At 35.1% G+C, this 11,167-nt stretch overlaps 1 protein-coding gene across 3 annotated transcripts in view; it reads right to left on the bottom strand.

The window, feature by feature from the left end:
• The window catches only part of LOC124635518 (putative oxidoreductase GLYR1 homolog), a 54,819-nt gene that overhangs the window by 37,456 nt on the left and 6,196 nt on the right, over positions 1 to 11,167 (bottom strand). For 2 of the 3 annotated variants that reach the window (XM_047171404.1, XM_047171405.1), the window contains exons 4-7: positions 9,079 to 9,205; positions 8,522 to 8,689; positions 7,800 to 8,000; positions 2,931 to 3,104 (exon numbers count right to left, since the gene is read on the bottom strand). In XM_047171404.1, coding sequence (XP_047027360.1) covers positions 2,931 to 3,104; positions 7,800 to 8,000; positions 8,522 to 8,689; positions 9,079 to 9,205 — 670 coding nt within the window. The remainder of the gene's footprint in view (positions 1 to 2,930; positions 3,105 to 7,799; positions 8,001 to 8,521; positions 8,690 to 9,078; positions 9,206 to 11,167) is intronic. The other variant, XM_047171406.1, reaches the window with a different exon arrangement.

Genomic DNA, 11,167 nt, shown 5'->3' with positions numbered 1-11,167 from the left:
GGATTCGAAATAGAGCTGTTTACGTAAAACTCTTTAAAATATAATAGGTTAGCGATTTCAAGAGTTATGTCTTCAAAAATTCGTGTTTGAGTCAATGACCGTTTAATAGCAATTTCAATATGGCGACACTCGACTGCAAGTTGAAGCCTTACAAATAAAACACTTTGTTTTCAAATCAAAGTTTATTTGAAACGACGCATTAACAAAAGCAATCCATTCAAGACTTTCACTAAAATACTAAATAATGACGGACACACAAACTCACACAGTAGATATATTATTAAATTTACTTAAAACTGAGGAACTAAATAAATGTAGATAAGTGTCAAGTAAAATCATAAAGTGATTAGGATAATTTTTAAATAATGATTTAAATTAAAAATGCTATAAGCTCATGCGAATGCTATATTCAAAAACCTAAGATAAAATGCTTTGTGTGTTGATAATAAAAAAGTGAATTGTTTACTATACTTCTTGTATCCTAGTTACTATGTCACGTATCATGAGTACATGATGTTCATACCTACATCATGGATGTGTAAATAGCTTTTGCCTACGTCACTGAAAAATTCTAGTGTATACTTGTCTAATATACTATCACAGCTAGAAATAATATTACCTAATATTCTACCTAAGAACACCGTGTTATTTACTGTTTAAATAATCTAGACTAGTCAAAATTGTGTGCCTGGGAGAGCACTTAAAGTAGGTATCAGCGAATGCTACTCAGTAGCAGTCGTTTTATAATTCCATGTCAGAGGCCTTTAGGCGGATTTGAGAGAACTCTGACACTAGGGTTTGTTAGGTGATTAGGTGATAAAAAGAAGTCAAAATGAATGAAGTACTTCTTTAGCTAAAAACCGCAGTAATGTTTTAAATCATTTACCTACTAATATTTGAGAGTGTAAATGTACTACCAATAATTTTCGAAATCTTACTAATTGGGTTCCCTTTTACCCTTTGGGGACGGAACCCTAAGAACTTGATTCCTAAAAAAAACTGCATATTCAGCGACATAAGCGTCGAACAAACACTGTGAAAGTTGACACCAAATGTACCGGTATGGTGGTTTATGGTGTAGATTTACACTTGAACATCAGCGATTTTATCGCTTTACAAAATTAAACGAGGATTTTCATTCTTTGAATATAACTCACATATTTATGTAAATAATGTGATTATAGTCAAGAATGAATCCTATGGGTCTTTCTGCTAGACTCAGTTTTTTACATTGGATAATGAGTCATATATGCTAATGAAGGTTCACGCCTGGCATATCTATATTGCTATTTAACTTTTTCTTGTAGAAAAAGACTAAGGTGCAATACTTTAAGACATTCTATCTGGGATGGATATTGTCCTCCCAAGTATAAAATTGATGAAGATTGAGACAACTAAAATAATTGCGGTTGATCTCTACAACGAATAACTTCTTATGAGTCTTTGAAACTATATACTTCTGTTTAGTATATAGAATGTAGTTCATTGACTTATCATTTGAAATTTTGATGGGACTGTAGTGGACTATAGTATTGAGTACATGTCCACAAAATATTCAGTCTAAATAGTCATCCTATTGGCTAATAAATGAAACTATTTCCGCTGATATGATGTATGCCTTTGACATCATAATCATGGAAAGCATGTTAGCATGCTTACAAGGAGGCAGTCTAAATGACTGTTACCTTTTCTTGAATTTACTTTTTAAATTATATAAAAATAATATAACTACTAGCTTTGCTTAATAGGAGTAGAATTAGTTCAGTTAGATGCTTTATCAATATTTAACTTCAAAGTAAGCAAAAATTAACAATTTGGCTTTTAACTAAAATATTTGACATACATATTTATAATAAGTGAATTATATAAAAATGCTAGTTTGCTTAATAGCAGTAGAGTTTGCCGTTCAATTAGATGCTTTATTAATATTTAAAATTATATTAACCCAAAGTTAATGATTTGTCTTTATAAACCCAAAAAATATTTGAAAATTTTGACAAAAAAAATAAATATAAATCAGTAATCATATATTTGAACCGTTCTTTTATTAGGTAGGTAATAAAAGACAACGAAGATATTAAAATTAACGATTTGTCTTCATAACTCCAAAAAAATGTTAAAAAAATAAACTAAATTATATAAAAATCGGTAATCATGTATTTTAACCGTTCTTTATTAGGTAGGTAATGAAAAATAAAGTTATTAAACTACAAATGCTCTTGTCTGACAAGGCTAAAATTAATACTTCTATAAAGTGCTACCAATTAAATATTTGCTTATGTTAACCAATGTTTACATTTTCATTTTGAAAAATGAAAATTGTAAACTTTAAGGCTATAATAAACGCTGTAGATCAAATGAAAGAATTTCAGAATTACAAACAATCCTTTAAAGTTAACTGATTAGATTGAACAATTAGCCTGAATGAAATTTATAGGATAAACTCCTGTGATTTCACCTGATGTGATGACTATCACAAATAAAACTGAAATTCAACACAAGTAGAAAATCAGATCATAACACAATGTGCAACATTGTCACATTGAAATCTCTGGACTCAGCTGCATCATATCAAAATCTTGTGATAAACCGACATCTGAAGACTACATCTACTGAATATATATGTAGTTAACTATAGAACCATGTGACCAACTCATGACAAAACCGTACCGTACGTGAGCATAAATCACAATTATTTCTGTAAATAGATTTAACACAACACTTAAATACCTTAATATTTTTTTCAAAATAGATGCGACCAGTATTTCCTAATTCACTATCTTGACAAGAAACACCTACAAAAGCTCGAAGCTTCAAAATCTCTTTTGAAAGGACCTTGAAAGACAACCAACCCTACAGAAACTGTAAAAAATACTCCTATAGATCAAAATAGAAGTTCTAGATCAAGCACCACAAGAAATCTCACTTACCTTAGCGGCAGTTCTGTTCCAGATGACCACCTTATGTCCTGAGTTGAGAAGGTTCTTCACCACGCCGCTGCCCATGATGCCCAGCCCGAGGAAGCCGAACTTCATCTGAGAAGCCTGGATGTTCTTCTCTAGCAGCGTCTCTGATACATTCTCCAGGTCTAGCGGTGGAGTGTCCTGGGGAAGGTGGAATTTTAGATTTAAGAATTGGAGAATATTGGTGTGGGGTAAGAGGTAGACCAAGAATAGACTGATATTTCTAAGGTATTATTTATGGTAGAAAACTAGGAAGTCTGACCATTAATGTTACCAGGAGATATATTGAGTTTTAATATTGGTGCCTAGATTGAGGAGTTGAGATAATGTCTCTCTATGTAATACGTTGGTATTCAGCAGCATTAAGTAAAACTGTGTAAGGCCCTGACTCCACCAAAGCAATTAAATAACTTAATTTTATTATTCAAATATCTTGTGTTACACCATCTTAGTAGAAATTGTATGGGTTGTCACAAATAGCCAGTCTTCCAAGTATTTTTAAGTGCCTTTGTACTTTATTTATTTAACAGTTTATGAACACAGTTGATGAGACAAGAAAAATAGAAGAATCAAGTACAAAGGTACAACTTATTTAATAAGCTTGCCTAATTTTTGCCTTTCTTTAAAAGTGGGTTGCAGTATCATACTTGGGGATGCCAAAATATAGTGGAATTTAACAATCAAAATTTCCTTACACATGGAATGTAGGAAAGAATTTAATTAGGTCAGTAGGTGTATGATTTTTGTCATGTTTATAATGTGTTTATGTGTAGTAACATAATGTATGCCTATTATTATTTTAAACGAGTCTATTATTAAAAGAAATGACTAATGTAATGTACGTTTTTCATTATAAGTAACTTATTATAAGCAAAACCTACTTATTATATATACCATATTATCTTATAGAAATGTATGGTTTTCTAGATAAGTTTCACACAGTTCTAACGGCCTACATATTGCCCCTAATAAGCCCAAAGCACAATTTCACAGATTGATAGGTTCTAGGCTGGAGAGAAACAGAAGTCCTCAACAAACATCCCTCTACAATTAGGTACTGAGTTGTGTGAACAGGTGGTACCGGCCATATGCATTCCCACCCACGTACCAGTAGTATGTTGCTTTATCAGTCAGAAGATATCAGGATTCATCATTTTTTTATTTATCACTCACAATCAGAGTAGTCTAGGTCTCTTTTTAATACACTTTGAAAATTATTATATTGTAAGTCAAGGAAAATACTGTAAGTCTTTCTTTATAATCAAAGTTCTTACGAAACGTCAATAGCTAGGTGCGCGTTTCCAAGGAGTCTTATGGAGAAGAGACTGCATGCCATAATTTCCGTACCATAAGTACAAACATATATTTATAATAGGCAGAGAGAATCCCATTCTGAAACAATTTCTTTTTTTTTTCATATATTTTTGAGTAAATACGCCAACAAACTAATTCAACTCACCATTATTTACTAGACGAACAAACCACAATTTTCAATATTAAATTATTTCAGTAAACACATTACACGAACACAACTTTATATGTAGAATAAAATATGCATTATACCTGCAATTTTTCAATAACCACAACATGTAATTGTATATTGATCCATGTCAAAACCAATGTTATTAACCAACTTCAAAAACAACGTATACAGTTTCAGGTTCCGAGAAAAAGCCCTATATTAATTAGTGAATGCTGCAACATTTTCCAATAAACTCGACTGGACTGAGGTACTCTACATTGGACTTTCGTCCTTATATGTAGGGTATAACGTTGAATTTTCATTACGTTTGAAAGTTCAAAGGGAAATTGCAATCGGAATGTAAGGGTGGATATGTATGCACTATTACAGCGTTCCTAGTATTGAGACCTAATAAAGCCTGTGCAATTTCGGATTGGATAGACGTGTATGCCGAAATAATCATGTCGGTATTACTCTGGGTATAATTAAATTCTGCTGGTATATTCGGGTTTCTGTGAGCCTGTTGTACACAGTATTTAGGTTTTATACTGTCTTTTAGCATGACAAAAGAATTCAAAGTGAAATCTATGCTTAGCGCAACCCGAATGTGTGAGAAATATACTATGAGAAAAAGTTGTGTGATTCTTTACGCGTATAACAAGTTATATAAAACTAGATTTAAAGTCTGTGACTGAACGATATATTTACTTATACTGTGCTTTAAATTATTAATCGATATCTATAAGTTTGTATATATTATTCTTTGATGCATACATTTTTTTTGTATTTTTTGATGTGTGTAAAACAATAGCTTAAAGAAAAACTCATATTTACATTTATAGTATTAGCTAGGATGCTACGTAATGTTACTGACAATGATAGTCGGTTTCCGTACGCGTGTGACGTCAAACGGTGGTTTCACTACCGGCACGTGTAGGATGGATGGATAGGTACAACGATATTATTCTTAACCGACTTCCCAAAAAGGACGTTCTCAATATACGGATGTTTGTACTGTTGCTGTTACAGCCTTTTTATCGTCCCACTGCTGGGCACAGGCCTCCTCTCACACGGAGAAGGATTGAGCATTAATCACCACGCTTGCTCAATGCGGTTTGGTGATTTCAGACTAAGTCCAGGTTTCCTCAACCTTTTTATCAGCCATTGGTGTCCAAGATATACTTAGAAAGTACATACCAACTTAGAAAAGTTGCATTGGTACTTGCCTGAACTGGAATCGAACCCACACCCTCATTTATTTATTTATTATAATAGGTTCACCAACAATTGTTTACACAATTACAATTATAAAACACATGCTTAACTGTAGTATTGCAGTGTAACAATTACTTATAGGTGAACACCTCATGCTTAAATTACAACAGACCTAGGGCTGCCATCTCGAATTTCGCCAAACCCGGACAAAGATTAAAAAAAACCCGGACATTTGACGTAAATCGCATTTTTTCCCCGGACGGGTACTCTTACACCGAATGAGGTTAGTGTTTTGTATCATAATGCCGATAAATACGGAAATACAGTTAGGTGCTTTCTTACATGAAAAGTGTCCGGGTTTTCCCCGGACGCTTTTTGAAAACCCGCCCGGACGTCCCCCGGACGGGGTCAAAACGAGGACAAATCCGGGGAAACCCGGACGGATGGCAGCCCTAAACAGACCCAATCTAAAAATTAAATCTAAACAACACCTAGCAGACACTTGGTAAACGACTGAGTGTCCTCATACTCGACGGTTGATTCTTTACCCACTAGGCCACCACGACTTCTTACGCTAGGTTGAACGTGATGTTTGTATGTGGAAGTAAAATTATTTTATTTCAAAGACTAGCATTTGTAGGCTCTTATGAAGTCACACTAGTTACACTGTTATGTAAACCTATTTGTTGCAGTTCGGTATGTTTTTTAAGGATGAAAATTCTACATTGTAAGTAAATATAGACTAGAATTAAAACTTAGACTTCGCTATAGTAATAATTTTGTGTCAACTGATCAATAAGTCATTAGACAAAGTAATAGGTATGTTTAATATTGACGCCTGTTTTCACAAGGCTAAACGGAATGATGGAATGAGGCTAGATAGAAGAAAGGACTATCAGTCTTTTTCCTAGCATTTGGATCTAAACAACTGTAGGATATGGTTAAAAGACTGGTCAAAAATAACCCACTCGAATTTAGGAAATCCAAGATATTAATTTCATCTCAGATAACCTTCTGTGAGTATAGGAAGAACCAACATTTAATCTAAATGTATAATGAAGAAGATTTTTTTTTGTACACAAAAACTCCGAAATCATTGAACCGATTTGATTTTTTTCACTGTTGGGAGAGAAAACTATCCCCAAGTAGCATAGGCTAAATTATGATTATAATTTTGACTAAATAATATTTTTTTATATACCAAGTAAATGGAATAAATGGAAATGGTTCAAGCGTAAACCCCTACATTTATACGAATGAGTAACTTCCAAACCCAAGCCTTATCTTATCAGTTAACTATAATGTTATTTACTCTGTGACAGTCTGGATTTCATGGGATAGGCATGACGTTATCATATTATACAGTGGGCAGGTACACCTGTTTTGATATGCTTTCTTGGTCATTATTTTTAGGTACTTGTGTGCACAGATGTTGTCTAAAGAAACCTAAGAGAATTGTTATACTGTTTTCTAAAGGATCAATACATATGACCTAGATGTTGTATCTCACGAAAGTGGATTTGTCATAGTTGTTTGTCTAAATGTACATTTCCTTTTTATGTTGATAAGTTTTCCTAACCTAGAAATGTATGTACACGGTTTTCAGAAACATGCATCGACAACACTTTTAAACTGAAGGCAAAGTTCATCCAATTTTAAACATCTTATTAAGGTGGAGGAATTATGAAGGATTCCAGCAACAGATTCCTCAGATGAAAACCATAAGAAATTCACATTATATTGATTCACAGAGGATTAGCAGTTATGTTTAATTTGTACCTAATTAGTTTGAGTTATAATAATCATCAGGTGGTAGACACAGACCGATTCCAACCAATCCATTTGGAAGTCAAGATGTTCCCAGTCTATTATTCAGAAGTGACATCAGTGAACTATTTATGGCTTAAATGATGATGATGATAATAACCATGGAAACATACGCCAACGACTTTCAGCTGATATAAAGCTGACAACCACACTTATACCATGAAGGTTTGTGTGTCAATTATGTTGCTTCTTCACAAGCAAACAGCTGAACTTATTTTGATGAAACTTGCCAATAATGTAGCTTAAATATCAGAATAATATATAGGCTATTTCCAGGTCCGTGTCATTATTCTCTCGTGGAGCTAGTTAATAATAAATGTTCAGGTACTTACTGGGCGTCGAATATTAGACGGGCGATGCAGCAGACTGGATTTCTTCGAGAAGGAGTGGTTCAGCATCGACGGCTTCTCATTGGCCGTCTCGATGTCCGTGTAAGACCGCGAGACGCCCTTACTCTTCTTACGAGGAGTCGACTTGGTGCCGGCTGACGACGACCGTTTTATAGGCTTGACCTTTGAAATGCCCAAACGTATCTATAAATATTGAGAATGGTCATTTGTGAAGTGGTGAGGGTTGAAGCCATGCTTTTTGACGTACCTTCTACTAGTGCAAAGTTATGTAGCATGCTTTCATGCGACATGCAGGAATTTGGACCATGGTGGGTCAGTCTTGACTTTGACTACAAAGCTCTTATGTGTAATAAATTATGAGCTTAACTAAATTCTCATTTCCTGAAAGGCATCTTGATTTGATTAAAGGAAGAGAGTTGAGTGAGGGTTACTTTAAATATAAGCCATTATTATCCCACAATTTCAATGTAGTCAAGTAAGTAACTGCACAACAGGCTTTCAAAAACTACATTATCTTCTAACTATAAGTTGCTACTACACTATGGTGGTGTAAATAATTTACCACATAAAATAATTTATTATTTAGAGCATCCTTCGTGATGTAATAACCTCATCAACTTTACGCATTTTTTTTATTTTGTGCCCATGCCTTTTTCAAGTCTCGAAGATGTAGATCCATAAATGAGTGTCTAAATGACAGTTACCTTAGGAGTAGCGCTCTTCTTCTTAGAGGTGGTAGGCTCAGAAGCAGGGCCGGCCACTTCCTCGTCAGCTGGCTTCTCCTCCTGATTCTCCTCTTCCTCCATGACATCCTTCAGTTTGTCAAACTCTTCCTCAGCGTTGACTGCATGCTCGTCGAGGTCACCGAATTTCTGAACAGATTATAGGTAGTTGTTAATTTTGAAAATAAAACAGGATTTAAATGGACTAGGATTGGGAGTAAGTGGTTTATGCTGCTGCCATTTCAGTAAATTTAGTGATGCCGCTGATGATGAGCTGATAGGTATTCAACAATTTTTGGTTTATACTTAGACCTCCTTTTAAGACAAAACTGCAACTTGTTTACAAGAATGTAATCCATTACTACACTCACATTTAAAAATAAATATTCCCAATAGCATGTCGGAAGAAGACACATATAAACCCCTATAAGGGGCTTTACACATGTATGGAATAAACATGTACCCGTGACAATAACTGTTTCTGTACTAATATTGTCCAGATTCATATACTGATTTTCATCTTTATTCAAATAACCTACCTCAGGGTTGACAATGAACTCCTCAATCTGGTTAACAGCCTCCTTGAAGGCGGCCGTCTTGCAGGACTTGATGAGCTGCTCCTTATACTCCTGGTAAGGCTTGATGTTGTTGTCCTCGATCCAAGCACTGTTGACAACGGAACACCATCAGTTTCGAAGTTTCAAACTGTCTCAGTGTTTTTCAACCTTTTTCATGACCCCCACTCTCCTTGGTATTTTTTTAATGGGAAATCATCAACTGATTCCTCCCGCTGTGGGTTAGCAACGTGAGGGAGTGTCAGACTTTTACTGACTAACCCCCAGGGCCGTGGAAACTCTTTCGTACAATCCCGCAGCCGCGGGCCCCCCATTGGTGTCAAGAATTCTTCGAGGAACGCGACCCACAGGTTACACAAGTTGAAAACTATTCCTATATACCAGAAGACACCAACTTCATTATAAGATGGCACCCTATGATGATGATAATGAGCCCCTCACTTTCATTTGCGAAGTCTCATCATTCTCCCGGTTTTGGGTTGAGGAGGTCAGGTGCACTGTTATGTAGAGACCAGTCATGTCTGAATATAGGTTTACGATAACAATAGGAAGAAATAAAACACTTTTTTCGATTAAACCCACACATTTATCTATTAGTCACTGTTCCTGAAAAGTTATTATGACCCTTCTCTTGACATGGCGTTAATAAGGAGCACTTAAATAAAATAAATATGGTAGCTACTGTGCACTATTACATTTTTGATACGAATACTTGTGCGTAGGCTGCAAGCTCCTAAAAAACCAACAAATCAAGCTTCGAAAAGACAGCAAGGACAGATGAAACTAAATTCTTCCTCAATAGAAATCCTTTCACTCAGGTAATGACGTCACAAATCAGTATTAATTCGAATTTGCACGCAACAGTATGTCAGGTATATTCGATTCATTTTTCAACAGCGGACCAATTACTCCATATTCAAAACTAGGTCACTCACAAAGGGCTTAAAACTGAATACAATAATTAGTGGAATATCGAAACTAGGGCATCCGGGATTTCTAGGAAGGCAGCTAGCGCTCACGGGTCGCGGCCAGGCTCCGGGTTGAAGGGGGGGTGAATTCACATATGCAGTCAGTTACAGTACCTTGGAGATTCAATTACAAGCTCACCGGAATTGGGTCGATATTCAGGGCGCACTATATATATAGTTGTAGGGATTTTCAGGATTCAGATTTGTGATATGCGTTTTTATAGGTAATCAAGCCACGCCCCAGGCGAAAAAAAACATTTATAAAATACGTACGAAATAACAAAATTAAAGAGTCAGCGAAAATTTGACTAAAGACGCAAAAGTTACAACGAACGTATAGTTTAGCATCTTTCAAAATATCTAAACCCCCGAAAGTTTAAAAAGACAACAAATCATGAACACAAAAATATTTCAGAAAATGCAAGTTCATATTGAATGGGTCATAACTGGACCGATTCCAGAAAGTTCTCTGATAATAATCTAAATTGTCCCCCCGAGGCTGTTACACGTGCATAGGACACGTGTAAACACATGGCTAGAAGTGACAAATACAATTAATTCTTCAGTAGAAATCCAATTGTATCAGATGCAGATTAAAAAAGGATATTCTGGGCTACTCGAAGCTGTGTCTATTAATTCTATTATCCTCTGTGAATCGTGTTAAGCAGACGCCAACGAAAGATTGGCACAAATTGCCTTAGAGCAAATTGAAGGGGAATGCTAAGTGCATAATGCAAGTTCACAGCTCCTAGTATTACGATCCATTCGATATGTAGATGTTAGTACTCTTAAACAAACAGTAAATGATGTAAACTTTTTGAAAAACGCGACTAAGCGAACTTTATCAAACTGGCGGAAAGTTCCACCTGAACGACCAAGTTTAGGAGGTACGCTGAATTACTATAAAATTCTTGTTTTATTTACGAAAACAAATATTTGTTCAGTGTCCTACGTATATGAATTATGTATCGATTGAAATAGCCAGGCTGACAACACTCGTATAATCGTAATAAAGCTAGCGGATGAAATGGCAACCAGTTTTTAACCGTTTAAAAAAAGTATTCATAAAGTAAAATATACTCTGG

The sequence above is a fragment of the Helicoverpa zea genome, chromosome 13, assembly GCF_022581195.2.
Source record: "Helicoverpa zea isolate HzStark_Cry1AcR chromosome 13, ilHelZeax1.1, whole genome shotgun sequence".
In the NCBI taxonomy this organism is placed as follows: Eukaryota; Metazoa; Arthropoda; class Insecta; order Lepidoptera; family Noctuidae; genus Helicoverpa; species Helicoverpa zea.
Note: the sequence above shows the minus strand (reverse complement) of the source record. Positions and strands in the feature narration are given on the sequence as shown.